The following is a 16,844-nucleotide window of genomic DNA, read 5'->3' as shown; positions in this document are numbered from 1 at the left end:
GTCTTCTGCTGCCGTTCAAGGGCTTCTCTCTCTGAATACGGCTGTGTTCGTTCCAACAGGTCGGCAGCGCTTTCTTGCCATGATCCATTGATAATTCGGGACGAACTGGATTTAAATGAGTTATAGGGACGGCTACTCCCGCCGGTGCGGTTACTATGGCGATGTTCCCGTGATTTGCTGCACTCCCAGAATTCAGCGCGGAAGCCCGGGCCCACGGGCCTGGAGAGGAGTTCTGGGGACAATAGGGCTCGGCCTGGGGACCAGGGGCTTGGTCGTTCTGCTCGATGACCTGGGTGTTGGGCCTCCTATTCGCCCGGCAAAGGACAATAGTATGATCAGAGATAAAGTTACAGTCAGATTTCGTTGCAGTTGATTCTCCTTTTAAAACAGGGATTTAACGACTTGGGAGCCACTCGTCAGACAGTTTAAGTTTAGATTCATGCATTTTATATCCTTGTGTTTTGCATCAATAGGTTTTCATTGACACGTCACTGGGTGCGATCATTAAGAAACTGGGACGCTTACGGTGCTGCGAACCCGAATGAAAATGTCTTACTTAGCACATGAAGTTGAACTGAGCAAACGTCATGAAAAAATGTAAGTGCCAAGAGCGGTGAGCTAAACGGTCTTATCTGTCGTTAATCTTGTTAAACCCAAGCCGCGCTATATTCCTGCCGCAGTATGAAATAATTTTAGATTTTTTATCACTTGTAAATTAAAACATACTGGAAAAAACAGTTCTGAACCGTTGAGTTAAAAAAGACACATAAATAATGGGTTCCCGTCAACAGTATTGTGGAACAGAGCTAGACTACTTGTCTCCCCACTAGGAGGGGTTGTTGAGCTGGTTATCAGATTTATGGCCAGAGTTTCGTCTTCCTGGCCCTGAAGGATTCCTTGCTGTAGTTCATGGAAGTCGCCTTTGGAGGATGACTCTGAGGTAAGTTTAACATTATTCTGCTGGCCGTTGACTTGCTGAACTCAGGATTCATTCTTTGTCAGTTGGCATACGTTTTACTAAATTTAATAGCCCCACTTAGTTGTTACCAGCACCCTTTAGCCAATCAACTGCCCAGCTCTTGGCTCCATCCCTCCCCCACCTGTCATTTCCGATCTCCCCCTCCTCCTCCCTCTTTCAAATCTCTTACTATCTCTTCTTTCAGTTAGTCCTGACGAAGGGTCTCGGCCCGAAACGTTGACTGTACCTCCTATAGATGCTGCCTGGCCTGCTGTACTCTACCAGCATTTTGTGTGTGTTCCATGAGGTAGGGCTTGATTATCTGTAGGTTCTAATGTGGTCAGTGGGTGGAAGCACATACACTCCACAGATGGAACAAGAGGTGTCTTGCTGATCAGTTGGATAAGTGAGTAGTTTTTGAAGTGGTGCTGTGCTGTCTTTCTGCAGCTTAGGCAGTGCTCCAATGTATAGCCTTTATTACTGCCCTGAATATACTTTTTTTTTACTTTGGCTGATTATGGGGCAGAAATTCCAGGGAGTCAGTTGGGATTTTGTGCTTTGAGAAGCCTTCTTGATCCTTGGATCTTTGTCTTTATCAAGTAAGCTCCCTGCGTTACAGCTCAGGATGTTGTCTGCCCAATGTAGCCAACTGTGACTTACCAAGGACTCTCCTGGGGATGTTGTCCTGGGAGAGGATGCTGCCTTGGTCTGTTAATTCTTCCATTGAATTTGGAAGGTTTTAAGCAACAGTATTTGTGGTATTTCTCCCGTGCCTTTATGTCTGTTAGAGGTAGTTCGCATGTCACGTGTATAGAAGTATAGGATTTCAACTTGTTTTTCAACCATGTGTGAATTGTGAGGCTGTTACCTTTTTTTTCCTTTAATGGGCAATGTTTTCTGACATCCTAATGAACTGGTTGTAATGCTTGTTCAAAATAAAAGGAATGCAGTTCTTTGGGTTGTATTGGCAATTTTTTCCACAGCTTAAAATAAGTTTAGGACTTTGTGAAAATGTCATATTGGATAATCTCTTATTGGAGCACTTGTTTGCAAGAGTTTGAATTTGGGCGTCCATTCGTTTTCCACTTCAGTTCTCTACTCCACCCTAATTTCTCTGTCTTCATTGCACGTAGTGTAAGTTCAAACAGTAGCACTCATCTTATTTGGTGTCTTATGTCATTCATGACTCAACACTTTCACCAATTTCAGATGATTCATATTTGTGTCTCCTCATATTTGTCGCATTTTCACTTTTGCCTTGAGCCATCAACCTTTTTGACTTTTGAATCTCTTCTGGCTTCACCATATCAGAAATTTTGAGTTTAATTCCTTTTCCCCCTTTTTTGTTTGTTTACATTCTAGAGTTGTTCATTTCTGGGGAATGATCTGTAGCCTGAAGCAATTACCTTGTTTCTCTCTTCACAGATATTGCCTGACTTGCTGTTTATTTCCATTTTCTAGTGGTGATGGTATTTTGCTTTCAAACCTAGTTCCAGATTAATTTAGTTTGAAACTAGACTCCTTTTTGAGCACATTTTTCTTTGAGCTTCTGAGGAATCAATTGGAATACTACTTATTCAAAAATACTCCCCTTCTAAATGAAATCTCCAAGCTTCTAAGGAACACAATAGTGTTCTTTTATACTTTTTTTAAAACAGTACGATGAATGCCAGATTTACCAGATGTACTATGCTCCCAACAAGAACTATTTTATTTCAGGGTATTCTAATACCAAAGTCAAAACCTGGAATCAAATCTGTAGTGTTACCTTACCAATGAACAATTTGAGATTAGTAGGAGTGACAGACTTTCGATGCAATGGTATGGCTAATGGTACTCACTGTTATTTATGAGTAAAAGGCAGAACTGTTTCAAGTGAGGAGCAAATGTGTAATTAAATGTAAATATGTGAAAGTTGCTGGCTAAATTAAGCAGCTTCACTGTTAGCTTTGTGAAAATATCCTCTCTCCCAGGAACTACTTATGCCTTCTCATCTGTCCCTATTAAACACACCACAGAATGCTAAGTCTTGCAACTATAAATAGAAATGTCTTTTCAATGTGATTTGTTGATAACTATCTAATTTAGTCACAGAGCTATTAACTAATTTGAGTGCGGACTCAAAGCTTTTCAATTTTGCAGTTTGTAAAATCATTTTAAAACATTTTTCCTTTTCTTGACCTAATTTTATTTCCTTCTCTTTAGTTTGCTTTTTGATTTGATTTTAAAGCCACACCACAGTAGCGTAGTGGTTAGCACGACGCTATTACAGCTTGGGGTGTCTGAGTTCAATTCCGACATCATCTAAAACAGCGGTGGCCAAACTTTTACATTCCACGCATCAATTTTTTCACGCACGAGTTCGGATGCGCCGTACAACTCTTGTACCCCCATTCAATTCTTGTAAAAATAAGTTAATATAGACATATTTATCATTTTTACATGATATATTGATTTAATATAAAAACAAGATAAACATTACTTACCTTAATGAGACTTAACAAATATATTTTGTCTTCTTTTGATTTCTTCCTTTTTCTTAGTCACATTCTTTCCGTAACTCAGACCCAAGTGCTAGCTTCAGTTTTCCTTCTATTTCGGTCTGATTGTTGTGTTTTATAGTGTCTATTAATATCATGTCTTCTATTATGTGAGAAAGTGTTTTCACAAACAATGAACAATGGTTTTCCTGATTGACCCGCTATAAATAAGAACTTATTTTCCCACTGTTCATTGAATTCATGCTTACTATCACTTTCTGCTTTTCTTTTGCTCATTTTCTTTTGCACTGTGATGGGTAACTGAATGTAAAAACAAGGCTCAATTTTCGAAAAAGTACAAAACTGCAGACGTTCACAAAGGATGAACAAAGCATAACTCCGTAGCGCACGAGTGTCAATTGTAAACTGGCAAAAACCTGTGACACAGTGCCTGGGGCCTCAGGATCAAACAAGTATCAAACTTGTATTGAACAGTTATGGAACGACTGCAGAACAAAAGTCCTTCTTTCCTAGTTTGACTCATTGAACATTTTTAATTGAAAACAGATTAATGTGAAAGAAGATAACATTTGCCAAAAGATGTGCACGAAGTAATAAAATCGCTAAAAATAATTGCTAAGTTTTAGATTTATTCTCAGTAAAACCCATTCTAGCTCTAAGCTACTTGAATTCCTGTTATAGATTTTTTTCTTCAAATCGGTTTTTGGTTCATACTTTTTGCATGAGCAGGCTTACTTTTTTATTATTATCACTGGGGTGCAATGAGCTACTTCTAATCATCCAATGCGCCACAGGTTGCCCATACTTGATCTAAAAGGAGTTTGTTCGTCTCCCTGTAGGCAGGGGAATGACCAAATGGGCCTATTTTGTGCTCTATCTCAATAAATAAATACACCCTCCAGCTGATCCTTCCAATATTTAACTCTCAATCTTGGAGATGCCACTCACTGTTTTCAGAAGCCTTGTATATTAATTTAACTGTTGAAAATACAAATTAGCCCAATATTTGAGTTATACTTGCAATTATCTTGCTGTATAAGAAGTGATTCCAGATTTAACTTTTAAATTCCTCAGCTCCATTCTTTGAGATTCTGTTTACGTTGACTTCCTCATCACAGGAAGAGTCCCATTGTATCAAGTCTGAGTAAATGCCTCTCACTTGCCATCACTCCTTAGCTTTTCAAAAGTATATGTAGACTTTACACATTATTTAAAAGTTTAATGCTTTGAGATGTTTTTCATTTTTACTCTTTCGGATTGTCCAAACATACTTTTTCTTGAATTGTATGCTCAAAATTAAAATCAGTCTTCCACTTAGAGCCTGATGATGCTTGAGTAGCTCTCTTTTTCAATTCAACCACTTTGAGATAAAGGACAATATTTCAATGGGCTTTATGTATTTATGGACTAACCTTCAGCTACCTGTGCCCATGGACAACTAAATATTCGTTCATGTGCAGTCATAGTTTCTCACTGTTTTGAAAATATTTTGATTGGGGATGCGAAATAGATTACCTCAGACTTCACTGTGCTGTATTGAATTCCATTTGCTGTACTTATCTGCATTCCTTTGTAATTATAATCTGCAGATTTATTTCTGTTCTTTCTCTGAAGGCATTAGAATGTATTTTGTTGTAGAAATTATGCCGAACCAATCTATCTCTTGAAAATTAGACACCCTTCTGGCTATCACCAGTTGAATTTGGAATTCCTGATCTTTTCTATTCATCATTTAAACCAGAGCCAACTTTAAATATCATGAACCCAACCAATAAGTTTGTTTTAAAAACAAAAAGTAGTTGGCAAAACTATTGTCGTTCTTCCCCCATCCTCCAAATAGGTTGTGATACAGTATAAAATAATTTCTACTAGTTTGTGGCAAAATGAATAACTAACATCAAATGAAGAAACATATAATTCTGCGCATTGAAAAATGTACTGCAAACAAAGCAGTTTAGAAAGAGTTTTGGATTAGCAGTTTATCTGTGTAACTGTCAAGGTGTAGATATTATGACGAATGCGTTTCTGATGTTAGAATGATTAGCCTGCACAACGGTCTAAAACAATTTAAGCATTATAATGCATTGTTCAAATGATAATTTGGGTACTTAATTTAATCTTCATGTAACAAAACAATACAAAGAGAACTGTTTGTTGCATTATAAGGGTAGTTTAACAAAGCTAAGCTTTGCATTCCGGCCTGGAATTAAACAAGGAACTTTATTGTGGACAGAAAATTAAATGACATTGGCCAATTGTACCCTACATATTATATCAAAATAACCTGGAATTTTTAAAGATACTATGTTTAGAGCATTTTATATGTTTGGAGGAATCTCCTAGCTTGGCAATAAATACTGTCATCATTTTGTTATCAAAGTACAGTTCACCTGTCAGAGGCACTTTTGGGTTGCCTCGAGGGGGCCCAGATCTTGGTTAGAGTGAGAATCAGTGGGGAGGGGGGGAGGAGAAGGTGTTGGTGGAAAGTAATAAAAAGCAAAGGCTATTTGATCTCAAGCTTTGCTGGAAGAACAAGTCATGCCAAAGATGGTGGATTTTGTTTGAAATGGTAAGGTGTAATTGGACCCACAGTTGGTAATACACTAATTTTCACTGATGGATTCCAAGACCAGAGGGTAAATAAGATGTATAGAAAAGGACTTGCTTGAAACTCTTACTCAAGTAGCTTCTTTCTGATCTTTAATTTGTATCTGTTGCCAAAGTACAACTTTATTTGTGGTGGGTAAGCAAGAGAATATGTTTCAATGATATTATAAAATATTTAGCCGTATGGTAAAGTAGAAGAGCTTGGTGCTGTTGGTTGAGTAGCATTTCTTTGCAACGTCTTCAAGTTTTTGGAGCATCTTATTTCACAAGTGCAAGAATTGGGACAAGTGCAATTTGGTGCTCATTTTGTTCCCTCCAGATTGAGTCTAAGAGCAACATTGCTTCAGCAAATGGAAGACCAGCTTGAAAGTCAGGTAAAGGAGAAAAAACTGCAAGCAATAAAGTTTGAGTCAGCAAATGAGAGAAACAAATTACTTTTAAAAGTAAGTCCTTGTCCAAGACTGAGGGTTTTTTTGACTGTTCTTAAAATTTGGTTTGAACTCTGATCTGTTTATCCTGTTCTAATTTTAGTTCATCAGTATTTAAATAAAAATTTAACTTTTTAAGAAGATCTAATGTTTTTTAAAAAAAAATTAAAGTTCGAAAAGAAAATTCTTATCATTAGCTCTGACCACTGGTATAATACTGCAGCTATTAATAGATGAATCTATAATAAATTTTGCATCTCATAGAAATTTGACTGTCACATCTTTTTTTACTGCTGTCACTTAAATTTTCTCAAAGTTATAGAATGTTTGGCAGAAATCTGTTTCTGTATGACCTCAACATTTTTATAAAAGAAAAATACACAACTTCCTGTCCCCACAGTTTCGACAATCACTAACATTTTGTGTCTTGGCTTGTTTCCCTGTCTTTCCTTCTGAAATGAAAAATATGGCAGTTTATAATGAGGGAAAAAATTGGACATGCTTTGATGCAATCAAATTAACTAAAATGAAATCAAAGGTATGACCCTCAAGAAGTGACAAAGCAGGGCTTTATGGGTGTTGAAAGCTCAAGTGACAACTCAGGAGAAGCTCTACTACTTGGTAAAGTAGTGATTCAATGGTCTTTGAAGCTCATTACTGAAATGGCATTGTAGGTATGAAGAAATAGCATTTTATGCACATTAATTTACTGTACTTGGGAAATGCCCTATAATTAAAAAATACTGCCAAAGCATAATACGTAATAACTTAATGCTTTAGTTACATTATGAAATCTTGCTTTAAAAAAATTAAATCATGGGATGCTGTGTTGAAATTGAGAAGAACATTGGTGAACTTCTATTTGGTGATCAATGAATCAAGAGAGAACAGTGGAACGCAGGGGATGCTGTGTGATCTGTTTCCCCTGTTACAAATCAGTACTACAAAATAACAGACAGTACACCATATGCAACTGAACGATCTAGCTTTATAATTCTTAATTTGACTAAAGGATTAGTGAAGAAAAACAAAAAGAAAAGGGCCCATTTTAATGAAAGTCTAATGTGCACAAATTGGAGCTCATGGTTTCCCTTCCGTTGGTCCTCCATCGATTTTCCCCAGGCTTCGACGATTACTGGCCCCACTCCAAGACCACCCCATCCTGCTGTCGACGGCCTCTCCTTTCTGTCATCTTCTCTCTTCATCTCTCGCTGAACAAAAGACCCAGATCACCTCGTTCTCAGGCACACAACAAGAAAAAACATTCCTTTCATTGGACAGTGCACATTCCAAAGCCCCCATTATCTCTAGCCATAACCCAAACACTGCTGCTACAGAAAAAACATTGCATTAACAATGAAACCTCTCCCAGGGTGTTACATTTAATTAAGTCAACCAGAATATGGGTGAGAGAGGGATTCCAAAGAATATGTCTTCCTTTTTCTAGATTAAGTGGAGTGGGTCTTAGATATGTTTAAAACATTAAAATTAGAACCATATTCATATGCTTTTAAAATGGAGTAAAGAAGGAGGAAGAAAGAAGATACTCCACTAATAATATTTGTGACCAATTGCATACACATATAACATTGCTGTGAAAATTGAGTGAAGCTAACAGACCATTCAGTAGGAGAGAACTTGTTGGGAACGCCAGTAATTACGCACCAAATCATCAGCATTTCTTGCCAAATTCAGGGTTTCCATTTTAAAGTAGATATTCTAAACTATTTGGCTGCTATTTGGTGACCATACCCTAAATGCCCTTGGACATTAGGTTTCTGTTGAGATAAGTGGCAGATCACAGACTGTCTGAATTTCTCCAGTGGCCACACTGGGGTGTCTGCCTGCAGAATATATGCAGAAACAGGAAGTTAGTTCATTTGAATGAAAAAGATAAACTGCTAGGAACACGGGTAAGTATGAATTAATTTACACTCAGTGGCCACTTTATTAGGCACACCTGTACACAAGTTTGTTAATGTAAGTATCTAATCAGCCAAATTTTTGGCAGCAATTTAATGCATAAAAGCTTGCAGGCATGGTCAAGAGGTTCTGTTGGAGTTCTGACCAAACATCAGAATGTGATCTAAGTAACTTTGATTGTGGAATGATTGTTGGTGCTAGACGAAGTGGTTTGAGTATCTCAGAAATTGCTGATCTCCTGAGATTTTCTAGAGTCTCTAGAGTTTATGAGGGAGTGCGAAAAAACAAAACAAAAAAAAAACCAGTGAGCGGCAGTTCTCTGGGCAAAAATGCCTTGTTAATAAGAGAGGTCAAAGGAGAATGGCCAGACTGATTCAAGCTGGTATGAAGGCGATATTAACTCAGATAATCTCACATTATGACAGAGGTGTGCAGAAGAGCATCTCTGCACAACACATTGAAATTTGAAGTGGATGGGCTACAACAGTAGAAGGCAAAGAACTTGCACTCAGTTGGTCACTTTTTATTAAGTGAACTTCGATTTCAAGAACATTTTTTATGTTTCAGTGTTTTTCATTGCTTCTCAATTGAAAGTATTGACAGCAGCAAAGACCTGGAGTGGTACTTTAGTTGTTGTCAGTTTCTTTCCCGGAGGGTAGGCCTTATTCTGGATTTGCCAATGTGAAATAATTCTGTTGTGCAGCAGGGCCTTCACTTTTTGACTTGGTGGTTGAGGCAACAAGTCAGCACTGGTGAATTAGGGAAAAAGTTGCTAAGATCATATTTGCCAGATAGATCTGCGGCAGTGTGCATCATTTACTGTTGCTGCAAATTCTGATCCAGTGTTATTTTTCCAACTGTTAAGATCAATTTACAGAACCAGTTGGCAATCTGCAATTTTAAGTACACCAATATGTTTGGTGAAATTCCTTTTGGTTAATTTTTAATGTCCTAATGTCCTAATTCTGAATTTTGACAATGATCTAGTGTAACAGATAATGGTCAGGCATGTAAAATGTTTTACTTAATCTGTGATTATTAATTTATTTTGAGGATCTAGAAGCAGCAGAGAAAAACCTAAGGGCTGGAGTACATATACAACTGCATCCAGCTGTCATTGCCCTTGAGGTACATGCTTGCTTAATGTGTTGTTTAGTTTCATTGTTATGTCAGCATATTTATTTGGCTAATTAAATTTTAAAATATGCATGATAGTTAGTTATTTTCTATGCTTCTAATACTCCTAATGTGTGTAAGAAAGAATAGAGCTTATGGGAGAAATAATATTTGAAATACAACTTGGAACAGAGGAAAGAATAGCCGTTCTACTGGCACCTAAATCTGCTTAGCACCTGTCCAGTACAGTCACATTTTTCATATACTACGGTGGCCAGAACTGAGAAACCAAATCAAGTCATGGTCTAATTTGTGTTTTATATAGTTCTAGCAAAATTTTCTTGTTATGCTGTATGCCTTGGCTTAAAAAGAACAGCCTCCTTTATACCTTTAGACTTCCTATTCAAAAAAAATCTGAATATACTTTTTAAAGTCCCTCAGTTCCTCCTACTGTACATCCTCTTGATGAACTTTCCCAGATGCATTATATTGCACTTTTTAAGAGTTCCATTCACCATTTTTCTACTTAATTACCTAGACCTTATCGTGAGCTTTCTTCACATTTGTCTAAATTTTGTATCTTATCATGCTCCTACAGTTAGGTCTAAGGTACTAAAATACATGACAGAAAATAAATGATTGAATACTGAGTACTACGGAGCCATACGGCCAACATCCAGGCGAAGAAAATACCTCTGGAATATTACCTCTTGCTTCTTGACACTTAGCCAATTTTGGATCCAATTTGACACACTCCCTTGAATATAATGGGCTTTTCCATTGTTATGCACAGAATTTGTAATGTTTAAATCAAATACATTTGAAATTTTGTTTGCTTTTATTTACAAAACTTATGTTTGTTCAATGCAGACCAAATACTGGGCATCCATTGAAGAACAACTTCCTAAATGGGAACAGCTTTTTCTGGGACAAACAAGAAATCCAGTTGAAGTAAGGAATGCAAGACACAAACAATCACAGAATGAGTTGCTACAAGATAAAGATACCATTCAAATTACTAATTTACCCTCTCCGGTATCAACTTTCAAGACACCACCTCGGTTTCCTCAATTATGGAAACAAAAAAAGCAAACTCATAAAACATGATGGCTGATACTAAAATATTTCTATCATCAATATGGTTTGTGAAGATGTCGTAACAAATGTTGGTATTGAACTGAATGATTTGGACACACTCATGTAACCCATATCCAGAATGCTAATTTTGTTAGCCCTTTACAACCAGTGGGCTTAACAGAAAGCAAAGCTGGAGTAAGATCTGTGCCTTCTTTAGAACCTGTAATTAATTTGCACTGTTTTAAAAATATCTTTGACATTCAAAGACATTTTTTTTTTAAATCCAAAGGATTTGGAAAGAAAGACTACAAATGCTGGAGTTTAGAACAAAAAAAATCTGTAAAGATCTTTCTTGTTAGTTATACGTGGACCTTGACCCAAAATGTGGACGTAAAAATCACCAGACCTAGTGCAAAACATCAGGGAATTTTAAACTAAAACATAATGTTAAGTGTTAGTGTATTTTCTGCTGATTTAAAAGACATTTTGCTTGCCGCACCAATTAAAGTAATGAATTGTTCTTTGTAGTTATTTCTAATTTTTAGGGGCTTAATTAGCTGAAGAGCATGATGCTAATTGAAGGGCTGTTTTGTCATAATTATAACTTCAACTGTTTGAATCAAATAGTGCCAGATTAAAAATCAGAAAATTATGTTAATGCCAAGGAGAAGTTATAGGGGTAGAAGGGGGAGGTGAATGTTTTATGTGATTCTATTGTTTTATGGAAAGACTTTAAGCTTGTAATTATACAGATGATTTGGATGAAAACTTGAACCATAACTTCATCTCAATAAAGTAGTCAAAACATTTGGAATAATTTCATAATTATGCTAAAAATAATAACTCTGCCCCTCTTAGCTCAGTCAGATTATGAAATTATGTCCAGGAAAGATCATTTAGCATTATTTTTAACCAGTTTTTAATTTCTTCATAATTCAGTCACTACTTTAAAAGCCAGCTTATTGCCCATCCCCAATTATCTCTGACAAGGAGGTGTAACACCTAGGAAGCAAACTTGTGAGCTTGTGCTTTCTGTGCATTAATATCTGTGTTTTAGATATAAACTATTAAATTCAGCTTTGTGAGCAAATCTGATACTACGACTACTTCAATCAGCAGTGCTAATTTTATTCATTTTGACTATATCAAGCATTTAATTGGTGTGTGGGTCAGCTGATTTGATGAATGACTTAAATTCCACAGATATATTTTTGATGATCTTTTTTTCTAAAATATCTTGAGTTAGATTTTAATCAATATAAGAGCCTATTTCTCATTTGTATACATGCATTTAACATGCTATTTAAGTTCAAATGCGAATACTGCATATAAATATTGATATGGGTAGTATATACCAAAGGTATAGTGTGGGCTATCATAATGGTGGATTTTGGAAAAGAATGAAAATGTAGATGGATACTAAGACGTCCGATAGGTAAATGCACCAGCTCGCTTGGTAATGAACCATCTATTCCGAGAACATTCCAAATTTAATTCTCAGCGTGTGTTTACATAAGTGATTGGTATATAGCACTGTTATCAACCTCTGCACAAGGGATGGTGGAAAAAAAAACTTTTCTGTGTCCTGTGATTCATGGTGGATAGAGGAATATTTTAAAATATATTTAATCATTTTCTTTACAACCGGTATGTGATTCATCCAGCAGTATGGTTTTATCCTTAATATACTACTGCTACTTAATGCAAATATTATTCTTTATCAATGAGCCCTGAATTGTTGCAAATTGATGGCATTACGGAGATAGTACTGTTCAAACCGAGATTCTCAAAAGTCCTGTTTTTTAAATGTTTCACTGGACATGCGAGAGCTTTGGCTTACTTTTTCACATCATCCAGTGCCATGGAGGTCAATAATAGTGCCAGTGCATCAGTCGGCTCAGTAAACACAATTTGGGAATTAAACTTGGAATGTTCTCGTTCTGCACATTTCATTGCCATGCCAGCTGGTGCTATTTACTTGCTGGCCTTCTCTGTACTCAGCTGTATTGTATTCATTTAAAGAACTCTACTGTGAATGATAGCGTATGTTATTTTTGAGGTTTAAGTACATATTGATTTATCCATGCGCAGTATCAGTCATTGAAGCTTTTGTATCTTTGAAAATTGTTTATTGTATTGATTAAGGGATTTTTTGGTGATGTTATTTACACCAGATGTGGAGGTTGTTGATGGGAGAAGAAAAAAAATCATACATCCTATTTAACTGTTATATTTCTGGTCTCCAGTGATGAACAGTGAAATTATTTAGATTGAACGGAATAAGTGATGAAGATGTTAAATGAAGGAAATTAGGATTTAGCCAATCTGATTGAGGAACGTTAGTTCTAGAAAAAAATGTATCCGGTCTCTTGGAGATGTTTTGGTTATCTTAAGGTAGGATTTTTATATGAGGCTTATTTTGAGTTGTGTTTTCCATGTATTTCCATATACTGAATCGAACACCACAGGAGCCAACAATTTCCTGGGAAACATATGACCACACTCAAAGTTCATTGATACGAGTGAAAATAAATAAAATTAGAAAAGTGTAACAAAAATGTTGCAAGCAATTTGGACTGTTAATTTATGGCTTGTCATCTTGTTAACTGTGTGTATAGCTTCTGGTGATGACAGAATCTTACGTTCATTTATTTCAAATATATTTCAACCTTTAAAATGAACTGTTAATTATCAAATATATTTCCCCAGGTATCTTATGATTCACTACCTGTGGTGTTTGGATAGTTAAACTTCCTTTGAAATTGTTTCTCAAAAGTGTGGGAATGAAGTGAAATTATGCAGGATATAAAGAACTGTATGCTAACTTATGCAAATTATCTGACCTATAAACAGATCATTTAAAAAAATGTCAGTATTACATAGTTGGCAATGAGTCAAGCCTGAATAATAGATAACCGTAGTTAAATAATAATTTTTTCTCTGCTACAAATTAAAAATAAATTGCAAGTTCCCAATTCAACATTTAATATTGTTCCAGAAATTTCTCTTCAGGAACTCCTTAGATTTAGTTTCTAACTTGTTGCTGAAGGTTGGTTTATCACTTAAGACTTGAGAGTCGTTGGGATAACTTGAGAGTTGATAGCTATGCATGAGCAATATGTTTTGGTGTTTATTTGCATAAGTGAGGCACATGCCACAGTCTAATTAGAAACCATAGAAACTACAGCACAGAAACAGGCCTTTTGGCTCTTCTTGGCTGTGCTGAACTATTTTCTGCCTAGTCCCATTGACCTGCACATGGACCATATCCCTCCATAAACCTCCCATCCATGTATCTGTCCAATTTATTCTTAAATGTTAAAAAAGAACCCACATTTACTACCTCGTCTGGTAGCTCATTCCATACTCCCACCACTCTCTGTGTGAAGAAGCCCCCCCCACCCAAGTTCCCTTTAAACTTTACCCCCCTCACCCTTAACCCATGTCCTCTGGTTTTTCTCTCCCCTTGCCTCATTGGAAAAAGCCTGCTTGCATTCACTCTATCTATACCCATCATAATTTTATATACCTCTATCAAATCTCCCCTCATTCTTCTACGCTCCAGGGAATAAAGTCCTAACCTATTCAACCTTTCTCTGTAACTGAGTTTCTCAAGTCCCGGCAACATCCTTGTAAACCTTCTCTGCATTCTTTCAACCTTACTATCCTTCCTGTAATTTGGTGACCAAAACTGAACATAATCCTTGCAGTTGTACCACCATGACTCTCTGCAAGCCAGAATTCTATTGGTCTTAACTCACTTAAACCATCCATCTGCTGTTGTGCAACGGCCTTTGAAAATTTGGTACTAGTGAGTAATATTTCAAGTTTCATTAATTGTGTGTGTTAGTCAGGCTGTTTGCTTTTCTTGCTTGCCTCTCAGTGCTACCTCTTTTCTCTCCATTTCCTCTTATGGGTGATAGCAGAAATGATCTACTTGAGTAATCCCTGTGCCCTGCTTCTCAAAAACCTCCGATATTCCAAAGTGCAAAGCCTTGCATTTTTCCCCTGTTCCTAGATTTAATAGATCTTCATTTTACCCACCTTTAACCCTAACCTATATTGCTTAATACTGTGCTCTAAGACACAGAATTTGTTGAAGGGCCAGCCAGGCCCACTGCTTGCTCATGGAGAAAAGGAATAGTGGGAGCTATCAACTGATAATAGATTGGAAAAAGAATAAAAAGGATAGGAAAAAAAACAGCGTGCATTCAACACCTTTAAGACGATCAATTCGGCTTATCTGTACCTCATCCATTTACCTGATTGATCATTTTTGATTGCCTTAAGGTCAATTATTTTTCTTGGTATTTGTGGGGGGGGGGGAACTGATGGATGATTGGAGGTTGACAAGTTCTCCTTTTAATTTTGCTCCCTTTGGGCTGTCTTCTATTTTTATATGATAATGCTCCTTTGTATTTATTTATACTGTATATACATTAAAGTATGGAAATTGTCACATTTATCTAATTGTCTTAAGTGAATACACTTAAATTTAAGTGAGTAAAAGTCAAAACTAACAATGTTTTGTGCTTGCTCTCTTTCAGGCTGTTGACTGCAAAGAGAATGATCAGAATACTAATCATAAAGCCATGCAACCAAACTCTCCAAAAGAAAAAAAAGAGTAGAATTGAAAGGGGTTAGTCATAGGAGATTTAATAATTGGGGATCTAATTAGCAAGCTCAGCAGCAGTGACAGAGTCTAGGAGAATATGGCAGACAAAAAGCAGTGTGATGACTGGTTTTGGTGGATGCTGGACAAGGACAATGAAAATCAGAGCAAATAAAACATCATCCAATGGCAGGACAGGTAGGAGAGGCTGAAACGCTACTCCTGCTACTAGTTATTAATATTTGATTATACTATTGGCACTAATCTGGAGCCATTGATGGCAGTTGTATGCATGAGCCCTGAGAAGTAAAATTGGTTTGCATAATATGAACACAACAATCTCCATCCAAAGCAATGTCTTTGCCTATTCCCACAGCTAGCTACTTCATAATTTGATCTATTAAGCAATGGTGAAAGGTAATCACAAAGATTTAAGCACAAGGTTATTAATATTTAGAAACATAGAAAACCTACAGCACAATACAGGCCCTTCAGCCCACAATGCTGTGCCAAACATGTACTTACCGCTGGTTACCCATAGCCCTCTATTTTTCTGAGCTCCATGTACCTATCCGGGAGTCTCTTAAAAGACCCTATTGTATCCGCCTCTAACACCATCGCCTGCATCCCATTCCACGTACTCACCACTCTCTGCGTGTTTTTTTTTTAAAAAAAAGAAACTTTCCCCTGACATCCCCTCTGTACCTACTTCCAAGCACCTTAAAATCTGTGCCCTCGCGTGATAGCCATTTCAGCCCTGGAAAAAGCCTCTGATTATCCACACAATCAATGCCTCTCATTGTCTTATACACCTCTATCTGGTCACCTTTCATCCTCCGTCGCTCCTTACTTTCTCAATAAGCCTTGCATGGGGTACCTTGTCAAATCCGTATATACTACATTTACTGCTCTACCTTCATCAGTGTGTTTAGTCACATCCTCAAAAAAAAAAAAAATTCAGTTGGGCTCGTAAGGCATGACCTGCCTTTGACAAAGCCATGCTGACTATTCCTAATCACATTATGCTTCTCCAAACGTTCATAAATCTTGCCTGTCAGGATCTTCTCCATCAACTGATCAACCACTGAAGTAAGACTCACTGGTCTATAATTTCCTGAGCTATCTCTGCTCCCTTTCTTGAATAATGGAACAACATCCACAACCCTCCAATCCTCCGGAACCTCTCCCGTCCCCATTGATGATGCAAAGATCATTGCCAGAGGCTCAGCATCTCCTCCCTCGCCTCCCACAGTAGTCTGGGGTATATCTCGCCTGGTCCCAGTGACTTATTCAACTTGATGCTTTTCAAAAGCTCCAGCACATCCTCTTTCTTGATGTCTATCTGCTCAAGCTTTTCAGTCCGCTGTAAGTCATCCCTACAATTGCCAAGGTCCTTTTCTGTAGTGAATACTGAAGCAAAGTATTCCATATACACTTTTCCACCGTCACACTTGATTGGTCCTATTCTCTCACATCTTATCCTCTTGTTCCTCACATACTTATAGAATGCCTTGGGGTTTTCCTTAATACTGGTCGCCAAGGCCTTCTCATGGCCCCTTCTGGCTCTCCTAATTTCATTCTTAAGCTCCTTCCTGCTAGCCTTATAATTTTCTAGATCTCTA

The 16,844-nt window shown here is 37.1% G+C and overlaps 1 protein-coding gene across 2 annotated transcripts; it reads left to right on the top strand.

Annotated features, from left to right (window-relative positions):
* The first annotated feature begins 210 nt into the window (after nt 1–210).
* Nucleotides 211–15,064, top strand: cep15 (centrosomal protein 15). 2 transcript variants are annotated; one of them, XM_063067987.1, is made up of 5 exons: nt 211–597; nt 6,386–6,509; nt 9,471–9,545; nt 10,404–10,484; nt 12,857–15,064. In XM_063067987.1, exons 1-5 carry the CDS (start codon nt 542–544, stop codon nt 12,857–12,859), a joined length of 339 nt encoding a protein of 112 aa, XP_062924057.1. In that variant the 5' UTR covers nt 211–541; the 3' UTR covers nt 12,860–15,064. The 2 variants fall into 2 exon arrangements, with proteins under 2 accessions (XP_062924057.1, XP_062924056.1); XM_063067986.1 differs by having other exon boundaries at nt 10,404–15,064.
* The last annotated feature ends 1,780 nt before the right edge of the window (nt 15,065–16,844 follow it).

The sequence above is a fragment of the Mobula hypostoma genome, chromosome 15, assembly GCF_963921235.1.
Source record: "Mobula hypostoma chromosome 15, sMobHyp1.1, whole genome shotgun sequence".
Taxonomy (NCBI): Eukaryota; Metazoa; Chordata; class Chondrichthyes; order Myliobatiformes; family Myliobatidae; genus Mobula; species Mobula hypostoma.
Note: the sequence above shows the minus strand (reverse complement) of the source record. Positions and strands in the feature narration are given on the sequence as shown.

Coding starts and splice junctions, on each gene's coding strand:
- cep15 (XM_063067986.1), top strand. CDS start 542: ATGAAAATGTCTTACTTAGCACATGAAGTTGAACTGAGCAAACGTCAT. Junction 598..6,385: donor AGCAAACGTCATGAAAAAAT/GTAAGTGCCAAG, acceptor TGTTCCCTCCAG/ATTGAGTCTAAGAGCAACAT. Junction 9,546..10,403: donor CAGCTGTCATTGCCCTTGAG/GTACATGCTTGC, acceptor TGTTCAATGCAG/ACCAAATACTGGGCATCCAT.